This window comes from Fundulus heteroclitus, chromosome 10 (genome assembly GCF_011125445.2).
Source record: "Fundulus heteroclitus isolate FHET01 chromosome 10, MU-UCD_Fhet_4.1, whole genome shotgun sequence".
Lineage (NCBI taxonomy): Eukaryota > Metazoa > Chordata > Actinopteri > Cyprinodontiformes > Fundulidae > Fundulus > Fundulus heteroclitus.
Window position 1 is genome coordinate 21,853,821 of NC_046370.1, and position 25,720 is coordinate 21,879,540.

The 25,720-nt window shown below is 44.0% G+C and overlaps 2 protein-coding genes across 9 annotated transcripts in view; one reads left to right on the forward strand and one right to left on the reverse strand.

Moving 5' to 3' along the window:
* LOC105920296 (caskin-2) overlaps window positions 1–9,655 on the forward strand; it is a 65,195-nt gene extending 55,540 nt beyond the window's left edge. For 4 of the 7 annotated variants that reach the window (XM_036142336.1, XM_036142335.1, XM_036142339.1 and 1 more), the window contains 7 exons: window positions 2,625–2,698; window positions 2,969–3,079; window positions 4,543–4,644; window positions 4,797–4,935; window positions 5,149–7,395; window positions 7,496–7,727; window positions 8,615–9,655. In XM_036142336.1, the coding sequence (XP_035998229.1) occupies window positions 2,625–2,698; window positions 2,969–3,079; window positions 4,543–4,644; window positions 4,797–4,935; window positions 5,149–7,395; window positions 7,496–7,727; window positions 8,615–8,714 (3,005 nt within the window). In that variant the 3' untranslated portion in view covers window positions 8,715–9,655. The remainder of the gene's footprint in view (window positions 1–2,624; window positions 2,699–2,968; window positions 3,080–4,542; window positions 4,645–4,796; window positions 4,936–5,148; window positions 7,396–7,495; window positions 7,728–8,614) is intronic. The other 3 variants (XM_036142337.1, XM_036142338.1, XM_036142340.1) reach the window with 3 other exon arrangements.
* Window positions 9,656–11,682: 2,027 nt separating this feature from the next.
* The window catches only part of LOC105920318 (Na(+)/H(+) exchange regulatory cofactor NHE-RF1), a 28,061-nt gene continuing 14,023 nt past the window's right edge, over window positions 11,683–25,720 (reverse strand). The window contains exons 2-6 of one of the 2 annotated variants that reach the window (XM_036142344.1): window positions 19,736–19,906; window positions 16,322–16,475; window positions 16,189–16,232; window positions 12,651–12,755; window positions 11,683–12,562 (exon numbers count right to left, since the gene is read on the reverse strand). In XM_036142344.1, coding sequence (XP_035998237.1) covers window positions 12,392–12,562; window positions 12,651–12,755; window positions 16,189–16,232; window positions 16,322–16,475; window positions 19,736–19,906 — 645 coding nt within the window. In that variant the 3' untranslated portion in view covers window positions 11,683–12,391. Of the gene's footprint in view, window positions 12,572–12,650; window positions 12,756–16,188; window positions 16,233–16,321; window positions 16,476–19,735; window positions 19,907–25,720 lie in introns of both variants that reach the window. The other variant, XM_012855887.3, reaches the window with a different exon arrangement.

The following is a 25,720-nucleotide window of genomic DNA, read 5'->3' on the forward strand; positions in this document are numbered from 1 at the left end:
ATAAAGACTGACGCGGCTCACTTCTGAAACCAATAAAGCTACCTTCTCCTCTTAGCCCAGAAACCCCCGTACATGTCTCTGAAACGGTAAGACCCCGAAGAACGCGCTGCGCCATCAGGTGGAAACTAAAATCGCAAACGTTCGCGTGTTACACTTTGAAGATGGGGAGGATTTCTGTCAACCAAGGGCTGAGAAGTGAGGAGGGCGAAGTGAGGCGGAAGAGAGACGAAGAGTGGGAGGGAGGGATTGGTGATAAAAGACAGGAGCTAAAGCAGAAGGAGCAAAAACATATCAGTCACACGAAGGAGAAAGAGGGTAGGCGCTGGGGTGGGAATCAAGCAGTTGAGTTAACTTAAAGAAATGGCCGCGCGGCTGGAGGGATAAAGAGAGGGAAAGGATGAAGAGCCAGACGTCAGGGGCCCCGCAGTTCCCTGTCCTCCGTAAGGGTAAGAAGTCATACTTGGTTTTAATGGGATCTGTGGCACTCTGAGTTTATGTTATTTCTTTTAACACTGACTGTGCACGGTTGCTGAAATAAATAACTGAGGTCAGATGGTTCTTTGGGACAATCAAAAATGAAAATGTACACAATGTAGTACAATGTGGAATATAGCAAACACGGAGCACTTATGTGTTTCTGTCTCATACGGCGGTAAATAAAATCTCTGTTTCCGTTGGAGTTTGCAAAGGCAGAGGATGAAATTCCGCCTCTAGCCTGAGGCCAAATTCCTCTCCTCTAGGTGCTGTGTCCTCCCCTGGGAGACCAGGGGCCCGGGCGTCTATAGCAGAGTAAAAATAATTACTAATACACCAGCAGGATGTGAAAATCTTTCATAAAAACTTTGTATGCAACCAGAGAGAGCTACTGACATAAAAATAAAACAAAAAAGTCGAATAACGTGGCTATGCACCTTTAAACTCTTGACTGGGTTTACGTGTGGCTGCCTGTCTGTGGTCCAAAAAAAGCGGGAATCACTATAGCAAAGGGTGACTCATCATTTAACTCATTATTTTATACTCATTAGCTCATTTTTACTCTGATTAGTTAAATACCTATTTTCCCCATCTAATTTGCCCTTGGTAAAGCTTATTAAGTTTCAAGTACTACAAAAATTAACTGGCTATGGTCAATAAAGATTTTAATTAACACTATTTATTCGTTATCCTCCCAAGATCCCTTCGTTTTATGCTGCACTTGTTGCCTAGACACAAAAACAAGCCGTTTTAAAGCCCAACCAAGTTTGTTTTCATAGTCAAATACATCCTATAGTCCTATAGTTACTATACATAACTATTCAATTCAATTCAATTCAATTCAATTCAATTTTATTTATATAGCGCCAAATCATGAAACATGTCATCTCAAGGCACTTTACAAAGTTCATAAATTCATAAACGTTCTCACTTTTTAACCCACTAAATGCCAGTTTAGCTGTTAAACATTTTTTTTCAAGCACAGAGGGTAATTTAGTTAGTTATTTTCCTATCCAGTCCTGGCAAAATCTGTTGATCCTGAAATATTTCTTTTCATAAAATTGTCAATATATTCTATCTGTTGAACAGAAATGGCCTCTTTTAATAAAAAACCTGTTAAAAAATGAACGCAAATGTTACAGTTACACTTTTCACTTACAGTTGAATAAAAAACACCAGTTTTATTGGCCAGTATAATCCAGTGTAATGGATTTTAATAAAAAATGTCATCAAAAATGACATCAAATAACGCTGGATAAATAATGAAAAACGTTCAACTAAAAGGAGCCTTGAATATAAGTCTTTCATTTGCCTTCAAACTTGAATGTTGTCTGTTGCTCTCAAAGCTCCTGTAAGGTTGTTCCAAAGATGAAGGCTGTAATAAATGAAAGATGCCTCACTGAATTTTATTTTTCACTTTATACATGAGCCGAAGCTGTGTGGGTTTGAGGTCCCTCAAGGATAAAACAGGATCTCATAAGTAGTTTGGACCAGGACAAAGTCCTGAAATGCACATATAGCCTTTAGAATAGGTATTAAAGTATGGTACTGCACACTCAGGTTGGTGCCACAAATAAAATGCCATAAAGACCTCTGGAAAAATAAATAAACAGATGGTTCCAAAAACTATGAAAAAGAATACTCCAGTATCTTTCCCATAATCCTTTGCCTTAGTGTCTGTGTTTTGGGATTGTTTCTGTGTAGTTATTCCAAACTGTAATAAGGTGAGTGGGTCCTGGCAGGTACACTGGCTAAAACAAAAACTGGGGAAAAAATGTGCAATGATTAAACCTGAAAGGCTGACCTCAGGGCACAACCAAAATACGAGAAAAGGGTTGCATTCCTCAGAGGTTTGCTCTAATGTGTGTAGGTGAGGTCAGGTGTTTCCTGAGATCAGATAAGATGCCTTTACACGCCTGGAGGGACCTAACAACACCGCCTGACTCAGCAGCCTGACTTAGATCAATGAAAAATTACTGCTTGTTGCATTTAGCAACTCCAACTGAGATGCATACACAACGCTGATCACTGTTGAGTCTTTAATATAACTCTATCACTCTGTAAAGCTTTCCTCTAACTACCTTATTTAGTCTCTTTACTTGAACCAGGCAGTTAGACCTCACCTAGGATTAATGGTGTGTGTTTTGTAGGTGGTTCTCGTCAACAGGCCAACAGCACTCCCCAGAAAGGCTTCATCAGACCAGACCAGCTTCTGGAGGGCAAGGTGAGTTAACTAGTAACGTTGGAGTGGACAGACACGTGCAGATCCCTTTAATCCACCCCTTATTTCTTAACATGAACTTTCAAAAGGTCAGACTGTGATCTATTCTTCGCAGTAATCCCTCAGCAATAGTCACATATTTTCCATCCAGCCCTATTAGCCAAAAGCTTGGTCAGCATGGTTTGTTCTGTGCTTTCTAAATCATTTAACTCCCTTTGATTGTGTGTATGAGTTAAAAAAGTACCAGATACATTGCCCTTTGTGTGTCCTTAGGACTCTGAAGCCATTTACCAATGGTTGCGTGAGTTCCAGTTGGAGCAGTACACTTCCAACTTCATCAGGGCGGGATATGATGTACCCACCATCAGCAGGATGACCCCTGAGGTGTGGTAACATTCTAGTATTCATAAGCTACGCTCAACTGTTTTCTAGTCACTGCTATTAAACCAAAACAGTGTCGATTCTCCGGAGACATGCTGCGACATAAAGGGGGCATAATCCACTTTTTTAGCCCTTAAATATGTTTCGTTGTGTACTTGGAGTCTGTAGGAATGCAGAAAATTTTAATGTAGTCTGTCCAGGAGCTGTGTAGATATCGTTATGCTCTTTTTGGGTCATAATTTTAAAGCTGTTCAGTTTTTTTCTGTTTTCCATTACAGTTTTTGAACAATTACGTCACAGTATTTGCTGTAGAGCTGCTAAACAAGGTCATGGACCTCCAGCTTACAGGTCTCGTGACTCTACCATTTTATTTTTCTCAGAGAGATTTTTCAGTCCAAGTAGATGCAATGAGGAAGCTTCAAGTGAATAAGTCATCGGTTGTTCATGACAGCATAATAAAAGATTGCTGAACGAGATGGAGTGGAAGGTTCTGTGACCTGGAAGGGGGGCAGGTGTGAGGTGCCTCCTTTAGATTTAAAGAGACCACGCCGTAACAAGTTGCTTTCTGGCGCACCTCAGAACAGGGGTAAAAAGGGGAACGTGGAGGGAAATTAATGAGGAAACAGACCAATGCGTTGCTGTTCCTCTTTATATAGACCACAACTGAATGATTTCAATGTGAAAAGGAAGAATTGAAAAGCATGAGATAGTTCCTTTAAAAGGAAATGTATATGTACTTACAATTTGGATGCCCTATGATAATACAGCCAATGTTTTTCTGCCATTTTAACACCATTTAAATAGTAAATACAATGTCACTAATATATAAGGAGGTCATTTTGTCTTTTGATTCAAGCTTGTTGGGCCAAACTCCAGCCCTTGGCAACCTCTAATCTGTGGTCTGAGTTCTCTGAGGTGCCCCCTAGTGCAAGAGATTAGTGTTCTGATAGTAGCAGAAATTGACAGTTGAGTTAGTTGCAAAGTAAACACTACAGTAATTTATATTTCTAGACACTGGCAAGTGCAGTACAGTGTAGTCTGTGCTTAGTTTTATTAAGTATACTTGGGGTACTTCGCTCCATCATCATTTACAGGCAGCATGGAGACAGATAATGCACGGAGGTAACTATGTTGTCTGTACAGAATTAAAGACCAGTGATGATATAAACTGAAGAAAGGTTATAAATGTGGCCACTAATTGCTGTCTCCATGACTTTTACGGTACCAAAAATGTGAAAAATACAAAACCTACAAAGTATAAGATTAGTTTTTCCTCTAAACAACCATCGGTGACTCCTATTGTTCCTGATCAATTCTTTTCCCCCTGGTACTCACCTTACAGGAAATGTTTATGTCTTAAGGCTATTTTTGTGTGTGTTTTACTTTACCGGACTATGTCTATTATGTTCCCTTTTTACTTTAACATCAAAGCACTTTTTTCACAATTTTTCCATCCCTGCTTTCAGGATCTCACAGCTATCGGTGTGACCAAACCAGGCCATAGAAAGAAGATCTCATTGGAGATTGGGAAGCTGAGCATTCCTGAGTGGCTGCCAGATTACATTCCTGTGAGTGATTATTAAAAAAAATAAAATTAAACATTCATTTACGGCTCTCTAAAAGGTGCTATTTCATTCTCTAGAGGACTTCCTGTGATAATTTGAAAGTCTTTTCCTCTCTTTCTGGTACATACCCTGACTTATTTTGTTTGTTGATTCAGTCAGACTTGGGGGAGTGGCTTAGCGTGATTGGGCTGCCTCAGTACCAAAAGAGATTATCTGACAATGGCTATGACTCCATTGCGATCGTCAAGGACATCACCTGGGAGGACCTGCAAGAAATAGGCATCACTAAACTGGGTGAGAAAATGGATCCGAATGCTCAAACAAACTATACATTTTTCTCATTAGCTAAGTATAAGCACCATTGAAAGTCTAGAAACAGATTCTTAAAACCAAATCCCGAATTATGCTAAATCAAAAGTGATATAGATGAAAAAATCTATATTCTTTATCTGTGCTCTGCTTAATATGAATAATCATGACTAAAGAATGTCGCTCTCTGGTTCTCAGGCCATCAGAAAAAGCTGATGTTGGCAGTGAAGCGACTATGTGACCTGCAGCGCTCTCGTAATCAGCCTGACAGGACGGAGGAGGGAACTCTCAGGAGGAAACCACCGGCTGCTCTGGAGTTAGTGGCTATCGAGCACACCCCAACGCACTCCTACGTGCACTCTGACGCCCCGTCTGAAAACTGCTGCCCTTCCCCGCGCACCCCCAGGGCTCTCCTTTCCTTCCAGGACTGCGAGCTGAGCGCGGAGCTGCAGAGCGCGATGATGGGCAAGGCGGGTGGATCGGCTTCGGAGGCTTTCTGCATGAGGGGAGTGCCCTCCGCTGCTGTTATAGCTGCCATGTCTGTCAGTCAAGAAAGCATCGGCAGGCGTTCACGGGGCTCGGGGAAGTCTGGGAATTCAAATTCAGGAAATTCGCATTCGGGTTCTGTCAGAACGTCTAGTAGGCCTGAGGAGAACCTGGGCAACGGGGGAGTGGAGGAGGCCAAACATGTGCAAAGCAGTCCAGCAGGCAGAAGGAAGCAGATGTCTGTTGAGATGTGGGAGCATCAGAGCTGGTCTGGTACCCCAGAGAAAAAGCCTCTCTCCACCGCAACAGCCCCGCTGACCCCAAGCAAGATGCCCGGCTTTGCCTACCCAGCAGTTCCACCCAAATCCAAACACCTTCAGTCCCCCAACCGGCTCTATCAACCTCAGTACCACCCACAGCACCAGCCTCCCTCTTCTCCATCATCTCAACCACAACAAACCTCCCCCACAAAGAAGTTATCCAATCACCTGCCGGCTCAGGCAGGAGGTGTCAATGGCTCTCCACGAGTACTTTCTAAACCTCTGCCCGGAGCCATCCCTGTGCTTAGACCTCCACCAGCACAGGTCCAAGGCGAGGACACCCAGAGGGGGTCCAAAAATAAGCACACTCAATTTTTGACTCGCTATGCTCTGTCCGACGGAGAGCCCGACGAAGACGATGATCTCCCTTTTCCCTGTACCTCTGCGTCTTCGGTAACCATGCCGTCCTATGCCACCCTGTCTCGAAGGTCGGCACGTGCGTCAGGACCACCGCGTCAAGTCAACCGCAGCCACTCCTTCGCTGTGCGCTCTCGACACAAAGGTCCACCTCCTCCGCCCCCCAAGAGAATGAGCTCCGTGAGCGGCAGCCCTACAAGACAGCAGGAAAGCAGCACAGCGGCAGAGCCAGAGACGAAGGCCGGGGTGGAGACGGACAGTGCAGGCAGCGTGAGGAGCATCGCTGCCAAGTTAGAGGGCAGCAGCAGTTGCAGCAGCCCATCGAGGAGGATAGATATACCACCAACCTATGTCCATGTTTCGCCTGTTCCCAGCCCAGCTTCCTCGCCCAACTCGTACGGATTGCCATCATACATAATTCTACAGCATTCCAAACCTGTCCCTGCCCTGGGCTTGGGAGGGTTACGGAGGGTGGGGAGTGAGAGGACGGAAGGAGATGTTGACAGACACAGAGGAGGAAGTACAGAAGGTACAACTGAAGAGAGACTGAGAGCAAGGAAAAGTGAAAAACTATGCAGGAGTGCTTCAGCCTCGCCAAAGACCATTTCCGGGAACCATCTACCTTTCGCTGAAGAGGGCAACCTAACGATTAAGCAACGACCCAGGATAGTAGTTGTTACCCAGGCGGACACAGACCCGAAGTCTTCGTCAGATGGTCCAGTCCAGAGCCAGAACAGCTTGCAGCCTCCGGAGTTTAACCTGAAAGAGTCTGACACTGTGAAAAGACGACACAAGCCCAAAGACAAGGGTGCTTCCACACCAGAGGAAGCTACCACCCCCAACCAAGAAGACAACCAAATGCTTTGTACCGCCCCACACACACATGCTGACGTCAGAGCTATAAAAAAGGGGGACGTTCAGACACCGGGGGATGTTTTACACAGAGTTGGTTCTGTGGGGAAAGGCTCAAGACCGCCGGTGTCCGCAAAACCTTCCAGTCATCTAAAACAAACCCCTAACAACAGTCTAATGAGCCCTCAAAGAACTGATCCGGCAGCACGAGTCGGTCCACAAACAGCCATTCCAAAACTGACCAGTGTGCAGATACACACTGTCTCACCAAAGCTGAGCGGCGGCTTTACCCCCCAGACATGTATGCAGAGTCCTAAACCTGTTAGGCCTCTACAGACAGTTGGGGCCAAGGAGGAGAGTCAGCAGAAAGCTGCTGCTCTGCCCGGATTAAGGCTCTCTCAGCCCAACACGACTTCCGTTTCAACAGGAGGTAACCGTCAGCAGTTAGAACTGAATCTGTGTCTTTTCGATCACGTTTTTGCAGCTCACTAGTTATAGACGTTGTAACAGATAACATTTCATTTCCTTAGGAACAAATCTCCCGATGGTCCAAAGTGTCTGTTTTAATGCTCCGCCCTCCCTGACGTCCTGCTCCCCTAACTCGGCTTCACCAGGTCAGCCCAGGAAAGCAGGGGAAGCTCTGTCTGGTGTATCCGGTCTGCAGGTTCTGGCTCAGAAGAGACTGGAGCACACCAGTACATCACTGGAAGCTGCTCTCAAAGTGGTGGAAAACGAACTCGCACAAGGCAGCATTGTGGATGGGTAAGAGCTTCCCCATTGGGAAGTTGCAGTTTCTTAACCTGATCACAGTTAATGTGAAAAGACATAAAGAGATAAAAAGTATCTCATTAAAATCTGATCTGAAGCCAATAACCGATCTGGGTATTTGGGTCTGGATCTGAACCAAGGTCCACCATATGGATTTAACCCTAGGAGGGCACCACACTGACAATTTTAGACACAAAAGCAGGATTTCAATAAATATGCACAGATTTTTCAAAAATAATGACCAGGATATGTAGACAGGACCATGTTAACAGTTTATTGGCAAAATAAGTTGATTTGAGGGTGAGATACCCTTTAAGTGCAACACATTGTCCTCACAGTTACAGGTGGCATTGGTGCATTTGTTGCATTCGGGACTCCTCAAACTCCCTGATGGACTAAAATACTCCTGAAATGCAGAGAGCAGACAGACAGAAGACTGCCTCCGATTGTGTCTCTGTATTTAAAGTTGAGCATAAATGGACCTTTACGTTGTGCTTGAAATACTCTGATAATGAGCTACAATAGGTTATACATATGTTGTTATTCAGTTTGAAAGTCGTGTTTCATCAAAGGCAGCATCAATGATTTTCATACCTGAAATTAAAGATTCAATTACTCTTAAGCCCAAATATGCCTAATGTCTCAAATTTGCATCATACCTGTATTTTTAATCTAATGTATCTACTACATACAAAGGAACAATCTTTTCTTGTTTTAGCATCTGCTTGTTTGAAATAGTTTATTTTGTTGTACATATTGTACATAAATTCAATTAGCAAGTTGTTAAAAGACCGAGTTGAGTTCATGTTGGACTCAAATAATGTTCAAAATGTAACCTTTTTTAGGGAAACCTCGCTAATAGTCTGCTGTCTATTTCCTAGCAGCAGCAGCAGTTCAGTGAAGGCAGCGGGGAATATTCTGGACGACATCGGCAACATGTTTGACGACCTGGCCGACCAGTTAGACGCCATGTTGGAGTAACGCCTCAGCCTATCTGCTCCCCCCCCCCCCCAAATCCAGCAACAGATAGACGGCTGACACTCTGCACCTTTGATGCACCTTGGCTGTACAGACTGCAGAGCTCAGTTCCTCTTTTGACCCTCTGGAAGGATCAGTAAGGGCACGTCTGAGGATTTTCCAGCACAATATCGTGCAGTTTTTTTTCTTTTCTTTTTAAACTCAAGCACTTGGCCTCAGGACTCACACCTGGGAATGTTCCTGGACGGACAACAAACAGTAGCTGAAATATCAGCCTGCAGCCGGTTTGTTGTGTGATGACATGAGGGAAAGAGGGTCCACCATGCATGTAAATACAGAGAAGAACAGGATGGTGGCACTCTGTATGCATCTAGTCAAATCTCTTTATACTGAATATATTAACTTAGAGCTATATTTATACTTTCTAAGTTTTTTTAACAGCGATGACTGAATTAGTGGATATGGTTATATGTATATTTCGCAGCTTTATGTCAGTAACAAGTTCGATGTACAGAAAGAAGCGAGTTTTAACATGTTTTACCAAAGTCGTTCCATCCAATCTTTGGACTGTCGGTGAACCAATCACGCGGCTGCTCTGAACTGACAGCTGGGATTTTTCACAGCTCACCCCAGGGTGCTTAGAGGAGTACTCACTGTTAACAAGCTTATTTTACCCATGTTTTACCTCTTCCATTTTAGCTGAGGCCAGTAGGTTCCTTGGGAACGTTGGGAACCCTGACCCTGGGAATGTTCTGCGTCTAACAAGAGACGCCATACTTTGGCAGTCTGTGTACCTGTGGATGTCTGGATTGTGTCTAAGTTATTGAAATAGAGAAAAAAAATTTTTTTCCCCCTATGTAGTAAGGTATATAAAAGTACAAATGGAATTGTAACATTTTTTGTTATTTTCTGTCTTAATACATTAAATTTGATGTATTCTGAAATGATTTTTAAAAGGTTTTCAAATGAAAATAGTTTCCTCAAAGCGTCGACTCGTGTGTTTAATGCCATAAAGAATGGTTTTAACCAAGGATATTAAAATCACTCCCCAGGAGAAGTGCATCAGGTGCGTTAGGTTAACTGGAATGGGATGTAACTAAGTTTACACCACCTTAAATATTCCCTGTGAAGCAGGAACCTTTGGTTCCTACCATGAAAATCAGCCTCCTCCTCTAATGAACAGCTAAACAAGCAGAAAGTTCTCCTTCAGTAGATCCAAAAATTAGACGGTAGCCTTCCATCTCATCTGGCAAATCTTAAAGCTTCCTGATAACACTCTTCAGGACTGACTACCTGAAAACACCTTCTTTACTATTTGCAGATCAGATATGCTGGATAAAGAGCATTTGTTGTCTTACTTTTTTGAGGTTTTTACAGCACTAGTGGCTTGTTTTTCATATAGTGGGCTGACAGTGAAGGGAGTACAAGAGAGGGGGAGAGACATGTGGCAAAGGACCACAGGTCAGAGTAGAACCTGGGTCTGCTACATTGAGGACTAAGGACTCAGTATATGGGTCGTGCGTGCTAACCACTGCACCACCGCCCGTTTTCATACTTTTTTAACCATAATTCTTTAGTCTGCTTGTGATCGGCAGTCGTGGCTAAAGGAACTGGCAAATATATAACATGTTCTGTGGCATTGATATTGTTAGATTTTTCTTACATGTTACTAAAGAACAATTACAACATGTTAAAGGTTTAATGGTTTTATTAGGCAAATACATCACTATTATACCAGAGGCCAGCATCCATAGTGTTATCCTTTGTTTCTAAATGCTGTAATTCTCTTTGACATGCTGGATATCAGCTTGAGTCCCGATTGATGGTGACCCATTGTTTAATTGCTTCTAGAAGTCTGTTGTCTTCCGTTTCTCCACCTGCTAGCAGGTCTTTTTTTGTGAGGTTGAGATCAAGGAAACCTCCTGGCTGCAAATTAAAATTTTTAGTGTTTTAATCTTTGTCCGTGTGACACATTTACTCCATCCTGCAGCGGTCATTACCAAATTGTCCCTGGATTTATGGAAGAAGTTGTTTCTGGACTTTATTCACGGCAGTGTTATTGGGCAGAATGGTGAGTCTGCCCAGTTGTTGGGAGAAGAAGTAGCTTCACACCTCGATCGGTCCAGGAAGTTTCACTGTGAGCAGACATGATTTTCAAGATGCCCCAATCTGGAGCATTCACCAAAGTATAATAGAACAGTAACATTTTATATGCAGCTCACTGGAGGGTTGTGCTGATTTTTGAACAGACTTGAAGGCACTACATGTTTTTTGTTTTTTTTCCTGGTCAGTCTCAGATGTGTTCTTCACCACTATGGAACGTTTCACTTTAAAGATCCTGATGTTCCAGAAACCTAAACTGTTATTTCAGCTTAGGTATGCTAGTGATTCGGTTCACGGTAAGATGGATGCACGCGTTTTCCAAAAACTGACAAACGGCCAAGTTTGCAACAACACATCTGTGGCACTGGCAAAACATCTGATCGTTACTGTAATATGTGGGCAGCTAAAGGCACTTTTGTCTGACTGCAAACCTTTTTAGTTTACACCGGCGCGGGTTGAGTCTGTCAATTAAAATCCCTGAATTTGAAGGGGTCTAGCTTAGTAGTAAATACAATAATTTTGTTGAGTTTCCTCCTGCGGTGATTTCATGTTTTAAATACTGAGGTTGACAATCAGACAAGATGTTACACTGTTTGCTTTTTTTTCCCCTTCTGAATTTTGTTTAAGATGAGGAAAAAACTGAGAGACCTAAAGTAGCACCTTGTTGTATTGCTGGTGGATCCACCAAGAAACAGTATATCTCTAAAAAGTAATAAAAAAGTGAATTATTTTGATTATTTATTTATTCTCAGCAATTCTTAAACCTAGAAGATCTCAGCAGGAGGATTAAATCAGTACTTTGTATTTACTGTTCCCGAATGCATCAGATGTGAAAAGCGTAGCGACAAAACATCACAACTCACTCAGCTTTGTTTGATCCAAATGCTATATTTTTTCATCATTACATTCTAGAGCACAGAAACATCAGAACATACTGTTTTTGTTTTTTCCTTCTAAAAACCTCCTGTGGTCGACGCCCGGACCGACAGGCGCAGCTTTAAAAATGAACCGATTTGCAGCAGAATCAACAGAAAGCGCTGGAACGGCTAAAACGTCCTCCTCATCCGCTCATTCTTGTATATATACATGTTTATCAAAGACGACAAAAACAATAATCTCATACAATGGAATCAGACATCAGAACATAAAACGTAAAGGTCCCAGTGGTTACTGACTGGAGGAAATGTATACCGATTCACTCACTTCTCCAGATTTGTGATGCAGAATCTGCCAATCAGTCTTCCCGACGTCCCGCTATTAAGCCCGCGCTCCTCATCATGAGAAACTGAACGCGACTACCTCTACTCTTCATAAGCTAGAAACATTCATTTCCGTGTGAAATGCTGGCAGTCCAGCCGTCATTAAAACATGAAAGAAAGAAAAGTGGACGAATCTCTAAATTAAAACAATCAAATCATGACGTAATACTGTTAAACGTGGGTTTAAGATGAGTGGCGTCCGTCAGACTGCGGGATCCTCGCAGCGGCAGACGCACTCGGAATGAGAGGCTGATTGTCTCTGAGTTCTCCACTGGAGGGCAGCACAGAGCCCCAGGGAGGCGATGACGGCGACAACGTTTATAAGTTGCTGAACAGTTCGTTCCTCTTGCTCCAGTCCATTTGCGGGGCTTTCTTAGCGGCTCGCTTCTGATGAGCTCGCTCTTTGGCCTGGGCAAGAGACAAGCTCAGGGCCAAGGTGTTGGCTGTCGAGGACGGCTCGGGCTCCAGGGCCTTCTCCACCTTCTCCACCTTCTCCACCTGCACACAAGCGTTTACACTGAGCGTTGCCCTGGTGCGGAGCTGCAGTCACACCTCGAGGGTTTGCGGTGAAGCCTACCTGTGGCGGCGATGCGCTGCGATCTGCTGCCGGCTGGGAGGCGTTGGACGAGACACTGGAGGCCCGGGAGCTCACAGACAGTTTGGACTTCAGCTGCGAGGCTGCCTGTCGAACACAGATTACAAAACGCAACGTTTGAATCGATGAGATCTCATGTGCTCTTACAGCATGCAGGCATTTGTTTAATGCAAAGAGAAGTGCAGCAACCGGATCGTTAACTAGAGGAAATGGGTGGGATATGAGTGCTTAGGAAGGTGTGATCCTTGGCAACGGCCACAACCATCCACACTGCAAAAAGGAACGAAAAGTAAGTAAGATTTTCTTGAAATGAGTGTATTTGCCCTTGATTTGAGCAGGTGAATGAGATTATCTGCTAATGGAATAACATTTTTGCACTTAAATTAGAACTCCATCATCTTATTCCAAGTGCAGTGTCTCTAATTATCGTATTTTAAGGGTAAAAATACTCATCGCGTTGGCGGATAATCTTATTTATCTGCTGAAATCAAGGACAAATACACAAATTTTAAGAAAAATGTACTTACTTTTTGTACCCTTTGTGCAGTGCAACACCAACCGACAGCAGAATGAATGGTCAAGCAGAGGAAGAACATTTTCAAGTGACCTGGGTCTTGTGCGAGTTAAGATGGCAGCACCACAACCCCACCCCGCCCCCGCTCCCAAAAAAAACCCAAAACAAAAATCAAACTTAGCGTAGCAACATGAGCCTCAAAAAGACTAGCCAGTGTCTGGAAAAGAAACTCCATCAGCTGCCCTGTGAAGGTGGGACTTTCCAAATGCTCTCCATCCTTCTGTATGGATGTGAGGGCTGGACCCTCGCTGCAGACATTGAGCTGAAGATACCGTCTTTCAAAAACCCAGCGCTGCAGGAGGACAAGTGAATACGAAAGACGAATGAAGCAGAAGGGCTACCCTTAATGGTACAACGCGAGGGGGGGGGGCAGCAAATTAAAAAGCAAGACAGAGGAAGGCCTGGATGGATGACATCAAGGAGAGGCTTGATTGCATCTTCCAATCCCTCAGGAGCTCTGGGTTTTTCTTTTCATTTCTGCTGATAAAACATTGGAAAAATGGTTTAAAGATGTCCTCCCAGCACACGGAACAAAGTGTCTTTAAAGCAACACTCATGAAAACAACAGCATGTAGACATCCGCTCTAGGATAGAAAAAAAATGTAGCACTACTTTTTGTTTTTGTTTTTACAGCAAACAGCTGTGAAAAAGCAGAGGAAAACGTCATCCCTGGTTTAGTCCAAGTAGAGAGCGCCCTCTGCTGGAAAAAGAAGCGTTACTTCCAGTAATCATGTATAAAATGCCTTTTTAGTGGGTTTTTTTGTATTTCATAACATGGAGATGCTTATTTTGTGTAAAAACATTTAAGACACTAAGTACATATACCTTTGTGCCAGAAATTGAATCAAGCTCAGCACTCTTCTGTTTTACCAACACCAATGCCTAGATGCAATTAGTAGCGCTTCCTTGGACTGACATATTGTTTTACAAAGAGTATAAACTGTATCTGTCTGCATTGCATTATAATTAAGATCAAATTGGAACGCCCTTATTTCAGTTTAAATCTGTCAATATGGCGTGACTGGTATGATTACAGTGGAACCTCTGAGGACAAATTAAATTTGTTCAAACAGGTCATTCAGATCTTGAAGATTCAGACGTGGAAAACGTCCCCAATTGTTATTATCATTAGACACTGTTTTGTTTTTTTCTGTGCGGGCCACAAAGTGTCTGGAAAAGTGTCCCGTGGCTTTGTTGGGATAACAGACGCTCCGACGGCTCAGGAGGTCAGCGCCTCTCCACCGCTCTCTGCTTCATTTCTGCCGTCGTGGCAGCAACACAAAATAAACCCAGAGTGCCGTGCGGGCTAGCGCATCTGCTTCCCGTGTAAACCGGAGCTGTAAATTGTACAGGGTCACGTCTGGCCCTGGGGGTCTCACTTTGCCCATGTATGTTGTGATCAGTGTTGTCCAGCAGGGGGCAGTAAAGACCTGAACAACCCTCTATACCCAGCTTTAATCACTTTATAGTGACTAATTAAAGCACATGTGCTGCTCCGGTGTGCCCTCAGAACATGACCCGTTCAGAACTTCAAAGTTGGACACAGCTGCTCTCCTATAAATAACCCGGAGCTCATGTTGGTGGACAAACACCGATGTTTGCAGCAGGAACGCGGTGTGCAGCTTCTCCAGACGAAAAGAATCTGAATGTGCCTGTGCACAGAGATCAGCTCCTGCCCTCTGTAGATGTAGCCTAGTCGTGATAAAACTGGGGGGGGTGAGGTCAGAGGTGGCTGCATCGCCGCGTTATGCAACGGCTGCTGAATGAGAGATTGTTTTTGCTACAGGAGCGCAGAAAGTAGCTGCATGAGAGAGAGTGAGCGGCCTCCGCCTGCCTCATTAGCATAATCCTCAAGTTAAAGCCGCCACAATCCCATGATCCTCCAGGACACAGAGAGAGAGGGAGAGGGAGCGCGGGGGAGACGGAGTGGGGAGCTGTTGTTGCCATGGTGAGAGGTCAGCTTCGGTGTCAGCAAAGAAGCCAATCAGCTGCTCCTACGTTGTTTGTGTGAGTGGGACGTGGTAAACTTCCCCGCGGCCTGCATCCTCCAACACACTCCTTCAGAGCGCCGTCCAGAACTTCTAATCTTCTGCCGGGATCACCAGAGGTCAGGTCTGTGGGAACGTCTGCGCAGCCGTCAGGAAGCGTCCACCTCCTTACAGATTCCTTCTGTCTTTGTTTTTCTGACGCACCGAAATGTCTCCCATCGTCAACCAATATTAATGTTATACGGAGATAACCTGATGAAACCGCTGATCTAAAGCACTGCAGACTTCATCTGAGTAAATAATTCATTGATAAGAAAGACGCTGGAAATAAATGGCATCCACTGGATGCAGAACACCACGCTCCATTTGATTTTTCCCACAAACCTCTTCATTACATTTTGGGAAATATATCATGTGGAGCTCTTTGGAAGATGTTTGTCCGTTTCCATCTGACATAAAACGTGGACAAATCATCATAGCAAAGGTCAAACATGGTGGTGGTGGTGTGATGGTCTGGTTTCCTGATTTTGGACCTGGATGAGTTTTCACAACTGAAGGAACCATAAGGAAACCCTGGAGGAGGCTATCCAGCCATCAGTATGTGAGCGAAAGGCCGAGCCCGCCAGGCTGATGCAGCAGGACAACCATCCACAGCGCACCAGAAAGTCCAAAACCTTTATTCTGTTTTTTTTTTGTTTTGTGAGTTATTGAAAATCCAGACTTAAATCTAAAAGGATGCTGGCCGGTCAACTGAAAACCAAGCAAATGTGGCCCAGGCTTTTTTCTCACAATACATGAAATCCTCATCTGAAAACAGCCTTTCCGTATTTCCAGAGCATAACTTTGTTTGGTCATAAAAAATTTGCCATAAGATCTGACAAAATGTAATTGTGACCAAAAAGCGAAGACAAGCGTAAACAAGTAAGAGGGCAAAGCACTCTGGGTGTGTTTCATTTACCTCCTCGTCTGATCCTCTCTCTGACGCGGGCTCAGGAAGCGGTCCTACAGACACAGAGAAATCATGGCAGCCTCCATTAGTCACCTAATGCCGTCTTAACCCTCAGACCGCCGCAGCCGGGGCGTCGCCTCACCAGTGACGTGCTCCTCGCCGGGCAGGACGTTGCACCTCTTGAAGAACTCCTCCGCCTCGGCGTCGACCACCAGCAGGGTGGTTTCGTTCCCGCCGGCTTTAATGGCCGCCACCACCTCGGAGTGCTGCATCCCGACCACCGACACGCCGTTGACCTGGAGGGAAATGGTCGGGGGACATGCAGCTAAGGTTAACAATGAACGACAGGTAATCAGTTAACAAAGACTTGAGCAGCAAGTACATCAGATTTTTTTGGGGAAAATTAGTATTTATGGCTTTGATGGACCTTTTTTAACTGTAATTCTCTCCAAACATGCTGGGACTGAACTTTATGACCTAATCCTGACCGAGGGTGACCCAGTCTTGACTTCTTCAGACTCAGAGTCGATCCCGGTTTGTTTGCATCTGTGTCTCATCTTGCTTTTTGAGAACTAGGTTGACAGAGGAGCTAAGATCTGGGACAGTTTCTGACCACAGCTCAAAAAACCTTAAGTCCTCATTTTGGAGTAATTTCGTTCCCCCTTTAGCCTTTGGACACTAACACCCTGGTCCCCACTGACTTGTGCCTGGACCATTGGAACAAGTTTCTTTGGTCCAACTTTTGGTTGATGTCAGTATTTCTGTGCAGAACTGGAAGTGGGCCACAGGCAACGGCACGCACCGATTGGACCAGGACGCTTCAGTGCCGGGACCTGGCAGGACACGTTGTAGCTCTCACCATCATCTGCTCTACTGGCGAATGATTTTCCAGACGGCCCAGACGATCAAAACAAGGATTCACTGGAGGAAATAACTTTGTACGGATCCATGCTTGCACTTCCTTCAGTATTTCAGTCTGCTAGCACATGCACCTTGCTAACACGAGGGGACAAGGATGCTTGCTCAGAATGATTGCTGCAAAGTCAATTGAATACTTGATGCAATCATCTGGCATTCCTTAGATAGACACCCTACTTACCAGCTGCCAATATAAGTTGACAAACTGCTTTTTATCATCAAAAACACAACTTGAATCTGTCTATACGGCTGTATCCTACTGGATTGGACCAACAACATTTTTCTTTACATCAATTGTACTGGTTTTTCCAGTAAAGCACCTCGCTATGACCTTGTAGTTAAAATTTATTGTATAAATCGACTACTTTTGGGGACTTTCAATTCAACTTGGCTTATAGCCTCAAATAATCCCACAAATGAGCAGAAAGGAAGGGCCATCGAAACTCGAGGAGCGAAGATAGAGAAGTTATGGTTTAACCTGATATCTCTCTGATGACGGATAGCCTGAAGGGGAAAGGAAAAGGCTCCTTGAAAGGAACGGAGCCATAGCGACAAGCAGCCCTTCCTGCGAGGGACGTTTCAGTGTGAGGTGCTGTTTGACGTCTGGCGAATGATTAACACGTTGGGAAATGCAAAACAGGGGCAGTAAATAAATGTGACATCCAAATGAAGAGATAAACGGTGTAACAAAATCATAAAAGACCGGGCAATAAAAGGACAACACAAGAGCCTCGCTGTAGAAAATGGCGTCGTGGTTGTTCTCGACTCGCCCGACGAGGGCGAACCAGGCTGTCCGCCGACGGGTAACAGTGCCTGGTGTGTTTGAGGCAGGTACCGACGCCACGCATATCGGACATTCAGCCAGGAAGCGAGAACACACGTCGCGTTCGCTCCGCTGCATATTCGAGCGCTCGGCTCAATAAAGGCCTGCACTTTGTACCGCGCGGCAGGCGGGATAAAGTCCACGCTGTATCCTGTGTGAGCTGTTGCGTAACAGGAAGATTACTCTGTAACCGACACGAGCAAACATCTGTTAGCAGAATTTATTTTACCGATTTATGTAAAGATCTCCGACGTGCTAAAAGTCGGCTAAAGGTGTTAACTTTAAGATTTGGCACAACAGCTCCGCTACACTGCCACTCCCTTTGCCAAGAGGCCGCCACCTATGCATGGAAAAATGCTTGTGCCAACATTTGTGAGCAAAGAATGGGTCTCCCTCAGGTCCTCAGGGAAGTCGATCAATCAGTTAATCAAACCTATATTTCTAAGCACGTTACAAACCCAAGGAGACCAGGGTGCTGTATTCCAGTAGGGTAGGGGTACTAAGATGCCGTCTGTCCAATAAATCCAGTTGAGAAATGTCCTCCTTGCTAAATATTTTCACAGACAGCTGTCGGTGGAATCATAACAAAGTGGAGTTTATTGGGAACGACAGCGACTCCGAGGCACAAAGGGGTCAGCAGAGGCTGAGGTCCATAGATGTCACCGGCTTTGTCCAGAGTCTGTAGCTAAAGACCTCCAGACCTAATTTGGTCTTCAGATTGTCCTGAAAATAGCATGTAGAGAACGTCAGGAAATGGGTTTCCATCATCAACCCTTACATCACCAAGTATGGCGGAAAGCATCGGCTGCAATAGTGTAAAGAACACTGGATTCTAGAGCAAGGGAGCGCTGTTCTCTGGAGTGAAGAATCACGCATTTCTACCCGGTAATCCAAATTATGAGTTGGGTTTGGCAGTTGCCAGGAGAACGGTACTTGCCTCACTAAATAGGCCCGGGTGTAAAGTTTGGTGGAGAAAGGATTATGATGTGTTTGTTTTTCGAGCCAAGCCTTCTCACCCAACATCAATGTCTGACCTTTCAAACGAGCTTCTGAAGGAATGTGCAACTAGATCCCCAAAGTACACTCCTAACGCTTGAAGAAAGCATCCACAGAAGAGTTAAAGGTGTAACAGCTGCACAGGGGGAACCAAAACCACAAATCAACCCTATGGATACAGAATGTTCAGCCAATACTTTTGGCATCAAAGTGTATATGGTACAACTCATTCGGAGCAGCATTTGGCTGCAGAGAAAAGTATAATGTAGAACACCAGAGGAAGGGCAAGGCTGATGGAGACAGCGCTGGGTGGTGGTGCTGTGGTTGTGGAGCATGGTGCAAAAAACACACTCCCAGGGTGAGGGCGAATCAGGCACCCAGGCAGATAAGGCACTGAGGAATTCTTGTGGGAGTGAGGCTGGAGGTGGGAATATGTACAGGACATCCTTCAGTCTCACCAGCTCCCACATGGACTGCGAACGTCAGCAGGTGGTACAGAACAATCTAGTGGTAATAAACTCCCTGCCTGACAACATTCAGCACATTCCCCACAATCAGCTCATGAATCTTGGATGTGGGGGTTGTAAGGTTAAAATCCATCTCTGGCTGAGTATGAAAGGCCCAGCAGACTATTTGTGCAGTCTGTAATACAGTCCACACACACACATGCGGTAAGTGCCTCACACACTCTCTGTCCGCTAAAATGGGATTTCCCATTGCTCCACTGATGTAATAGGATTACAGGGGACACACAGGCAGCACAAACAGTAAGACTTCCCAAGCAGGGCGCATGTGGAAAAAAACGAGTGTGAGGCAGACCTGGATGATCTTGTCCTGCGGCCGGAGGCCGGCTCTCTGCGCTGGGGAGTCATCGTCCACGGCTCGGATGAACTGGCCTGGCTTGTTCTTCTCACTGTGCAGGTTGAAGCCGTAGCCGCCGGAGCCCTTCTTCATGTGGCAGAGACGAGGCCGCGGCCCGTCCCTCTCCATCTGCAGACACACGTGTGCAAGACGTCAGCGGCAGAAAACGTTTTCTTTAGACATCAGAACCTCCTGCCGATGATAGGCTCGAGTTTAAACTCTAACAACAAAGACTCTACTAATGATTGTGACGACACTCTGCTAGTAGAGACTGTAGGATCAGGGGCAGTAACAGGACTTTCCATGACGGACCCATGCTGGGATTATGGAGATAAGAAGCACATGCAATCTCAAACTTGTTTTTTTTGTTTTGTTTTGTGTATCTCACTATTATCTCCATAGAAAAGATCATGGTCATTGAGAGTTGTTCTACGGCCATTAGGGAAGAATAAGGTTATTACACATTTCTATTAGCGGAGACGTATCCGCTCTGGTACAGACCTTACAGTCGTGTATGCAGTTTAAAAAACATGTCAGCTACAGGCTGTCACCACTCCCACCCAGAAGACGTTTTTGCTGCTTTATCTAAACTGCACAGCAAAAAAAGAAAAACTGTCTAGAGCACTCCACACCAAAACAGTGCGATACTAGCTGGTCTCCGGGACATTCAACCTCAATCTTAACTTCTGGATCCAACTGATTGACAAGAGCTTGTTCTAAGTACCATGATTTGTGCCTTCCAACCTCCTTCTTCATGCCCAGTGGACACGTTGCTCATGCAGACGAATCTGGACCCTTTTAAGATCCTGAACAGATGTTAAAAACACAAAGGTTCCAGCATAATTGGATCAGATTAGTAGCTGAATGCAGCAGCATCTGCACCCTTTTGCAGACATGACTCGTCTGAAGGCTCTGTGCTGAGGTACACGTCTAATCCCACATCCAGGCGTGGACCTTCTCCGCTCATCTGAACAGTTATCACACGCATCAAGACAGACGCTTGACTTGTGCCACAAGCTATATTATTTCTGCTTGTATGCACGTTTGAGACTGATATTTCCTGTTACAATGGCAGCTGATGACACTCTGTTACGTAAACATTGAGGAAGTCTTCAATTGCTATGGGTCATTTGTGGGACAGCATTGCAGGACTTGGCAGAAACATGAAATGGTGATAAAGTGTGAGCTTTGTCAGATGTATCAAGGTAGGTGGCTGATTTCAGGCCCCCGACACTTCCACTCCTCTCCAGAAATGTTTCACTTTTATGTCCTAATGCTTAAACCTAGCCCTGACCTTATATAAACATTGATACGGCCTTGATAACATCTGATTGGTCGCTTCAAATCAAAGTTGAACATTAAGAGCTATTTTATAGTTACCTAATACGTCCTGACTGCAGTCACTCATCTCTGCCTCAAAGTCTAAAATACTTAGATTGATCGAATCCAAACTGCATTATTCTACACTAAACAGAGATTATATAAAAGTCTGAGTTTTATAAAACTTTTTTTTTATTTGTTGAAACACAAGAAGGAACATTTTCAGTGTTTTTAAGCATTTGTATTAAACAGACATACGTGAACCAGTCAAAGGTATGCAGTTACATTCTCCACTGCTTACAGAGTGATTAGTCAAATATTCATTTGGGTTCTTGGCTTTTCCCAAAACCATTGCTAAAACCTCGTCTCGTCCTGTTTGAGTAACCCAAATGTCAGGCATGCAATCTCTTGAACCGGAGGAATCATTACAAGCCAACGAATCCCCTTCCGAAATACGTCATTTACTGTTTTCTTTAATGTTCAGTCTAATTGTGATCAAAGACCTCAATAAGCCCAAACAATGGGGATATTTCTGGTACCTAACAGTTCTGCTCTTCACACTATTTGACAAGGACTCTCTTTGGATGGGACTTCCCATAAGTTGATTCCTCACATCATTTGTTTAAGAGACACCCCGTTGAGATACTTGAAACACCGCAAGTGACTCTTTATAATGTTGGCGGAGCATCGGCTCAACTCCTCTTTGCTGAGCCTCCACCAGAAGAAGCTCTTTCAGCTGATTGTAACTCTGGTGTTATGTTATTGATATCATCCATAACTCATAACCACAGGTGAGGGCTGGACTGTAGTTGGGCCAATAAATGAAGAGGTTTTTTTTGTGCCCAGCCCTTTCGTCACAGTGACAGACTGAATCTCTGCCCACGTTAATGAAGATGAAGCCATAAATCAGTCTACCTATCTTGCCTTGCATTATTACTCATGAACAAGACAAGCCGCTTGAGGATACTATCAACAATTTGACCTTCAGCAAGTCCTTTAAAATATAAATAGTGTTTATTATGTGGTCAAAGGTCGAGACATTTCTGGAAACTCTGAAATAAAAGATTTGAAATTCTTAATACGGTATAGTACGCACAAAGCCAACTATTTTTTTTCCTTTCTGTCAGGCAAGCACCTGGGTTCAGTACCTAGTGGACCTTTGTGACCGAACAAAGATATTGAAACATTCTACACATAATCTTTGTGATAAATCCAGGAAGTATAAAGGACTGGGATATATTAATTACTCCCAAGGGTTAGTCACCACCAATGTCCCAAAACCTTTTGCCTTAAACCTCCAACATGTCTGTAAAACCTAAAAATCAACCTTTACTCATTTTTATGTTTAAACCTGCCTTAAGGGGCCGACATGCAGCCAAATAGCCCACAGAGAAAGATTTAGCCACTTTATCTTTCTGCCATGAAGTGAATCTATTACAAAATGTCCCTAAGAACAAGAGCAGCCCTTTAAACAAGTTCAGTGCAGATAAGCACAACCCCTGAACATGAATTGTTACTAATCACGCAACTGATGTGATGCAGTATTAACCTCTGTCTTTACGGCAATCATTTTATAATCATCGTGTGACATGAGAACGCTTGACTATATAGATGTACATAAGAAAACGTGTCCCCGCCCTCTGGTTGTGCTTAATAAAACCAAGTGTATCTATGCAGCCATCAGCTATCTGCACCTATCTGTAAATGATTCCCCTTCCAACAGAGTATTTAAGACCAACCACTGCAACCTCAGCATCGCCTCGAGTCAAATTCCCCTGCTGGCCTGCTCATAACAAAGATTATGTATTGATCCACGGGTTTATAAAAGAGTGAGGCTGGCTGATGATTGTTAAAACATGTGGGCTGAGTCAGTGAGTGATCTCGGGAGGGCATTCAGGGTGTGGTGACAGCTGAACCTTTATTTGGAATCACGCTTTTATGGCAAGGCGGACAAAGTTCTTTGCGAAGATAAGAATTACATGACAAGGTGGAGATGACTGTGCAGGGAGTCTCTATGCTCAGATTAGATCATGTCACATGCAGAGGCACACCTATGTATTTTCTTCCAAACACGCATCGATCAGGCATCAAGTGATGACCACGGAAAGGTGAAAGTGAATGAGGCCGTTTGTTAATTGTGCTGTCAATGGGTGGGATTTAGGAGGCAAAAAGCAGTCTTTGTCTATGGAAAGTGATCCAGTGGGTGACAAGGTCAAAGGCTTATTGATGCGTGTGAGGAGCACAAGGCTGACCGGTGTGGTCCGATCCAAAAACTTGGTTACTGTAGCACAAGTTGTTGGGGGGAAATTATTTCTGGTTCAAGAAAAATGTAAAGTTAGGCAAGAGCGAGTTTAGGGGAAGATGCATTTTTAAAGAGATGATTTTTGCTGATGCTGCATGGTGGCTCTTGTGTTTAGCGCTGTTACCTCACCGCTTAGCTGTCTGTTGGTTTAAATCTCAGCTGGTTTTTTTTTCTGTGGCTTTTGCAAGTTTTAACTGTGCATGTGTGGGTTTTCTCTGGACAGCCCAGTCAAAAAACATGCATGTTCTGTTAATTAGTGAATCTAAACCGGGTAACGTTAGATCTTGCTCTGAAGAGTGCCTTTTGACGCGTCGTCTACTATGTCATGCTTGTGACTCTTATTTTGAAGTGAGAAAGGAAGTAGTTTGTGTGATATCCGGTTGTGCTAACAGAGCTTCCACCACCTTGATAGTGTGGCAGCACTTCAGTAATGAGAGAAACAGCGACAAACAAAACTGAACCTTTTAAAACTGCTGTCAGAGTGACGTGACTGGCTAATAATTGGATGCTAATGTCGCTAAAGCTGCTATTTGCTAGCCTGCTAGCAATGCTGCTATTTGCTAGCCCGCTAGCGATGCTAAAATTAAAGTCTGTACTACATTTGTTCATTTCTAGATCAAAATCTAAAACACTGATCAAACCTGAACTAGATAATACTATACTGAACAGCGACTCTCTAAAACACACCGAGATTTTTTTTTTAAAGTCATAAAATTATATTCTATTTGTGAAAACACAAAAAAGCCATAGTCAATGTAGTTTAGGTATTCCGACCAGCACACAGCAAAAAAAAAAAAAAAAATCCACATTATAAGGACCAATCATATCTAGACTTGAATATTCTATAGTAATCACAGATTCTTTAAATCATACAACTGTGACACCAAACAATCCAACTTTTTATGTTTCTCAGTGTTGTACATCGTCTCATTGAGCGACCTAGATTTTTTTGTTATAGCAGCAGTGACTGCATGTAAGCATGATTATCAGTCTATCTTGGTCCTGTAATGAAGCAAAAGGAGAGACAACGTACAACTTGCTATGCGATACATGTGACGTTTTAATAAACAAGGTAGCAGCACTCAGTTGGATCATGGTAACAAAAACTGAAGACATTTCACCGGCGGACACTCGGCGTAAAGTGGCCCTCACATACAGTGTTGACAACTTTTCAAATCCACTTAAATCTTCGTCCCCCCAGCTGGTAATGAGATTTCTCCTCTTCACAAGTAAGCCTCGCAGGCCTTATACAGCTCAGACAGATCAGCAAGAAACACTTTCAAGTGGCTGATGAGTATGTCATCCAAGCTCAGCGGTCACCCTATCATCCGCTTACTTCCTGCCAGAGGAACAGGAAGGGGGCCAGGAGGGCCATCTAGTAACGTCTCCACCAAAACATTTGCATATGCAAAACAAACATCACGGAGACAAGGTGTCCGTTATACGGTATCTCAAACTCTTTACTTATACATTAAGCACCTACGACCAATGACCACTCTCTGACTGTGATTCATAAAACATTTCTTTGAGATATACTTGGACATCTAAAAAAAAAAAAAATTTTGCCAGTTATTTCAGAATGTCTCATCTTCCTCTTAACAACAGTCTGTAGATTTTCTATGGGGATCAGGTCAGGTTCTCCCTGTTGCTGGCACACCTTTTCCTACCACACTTCTTCCTTCCACTCAATTTCCTGCTAATATCTTGGATACAGAACTCTGTGAACAGCCAGCTTTTTCAGCAATGACACTTTGTAGCTTCCTTCCCTGTGAAGGGTGTTGATGACTGCTTGCTGAACATCGGCCTAGTCAGCAGTCCGCCCCATGATCGTGTCGCCTACTGACCCGGAGTGAGAGGCTGTTTAAAGGCTCAGGAAACCTTTGCAGGCGTTTGGAGTCAATGACCCGGTCAGGGGGTGACGCCATCACTTTCAAATCATGAAATCTTTAATTCAAATTTTCTGAGACACTGAATTTTTGGTTTTCATGATCTGTAAGCCATAATCATCTAAATTACAAGAAACAAAGGCTTGGAAAACATCATGTGTAAGGTGTATATGTAATGATCGTAATATACAGGTTTCACTTTCTGCGATGACTAGCAAAAAATATAGCATTTTATGCCATATTCAGTTTTTTTTTTTTTAGATCTATTAGGATGTCTTTAAAATGTAGCATCTCCTGTGTTTCACAAACTGCTTTGCAAAATTAGCTAGACGTACCTACGTGAGCACACTTAAACGCGGCTCATTACAGTACTTCCTCTCTGGTGTATTAGCGGTCGTCCTGACAAAGTCGCAGAGCTACTGTGTGAAATGCTAC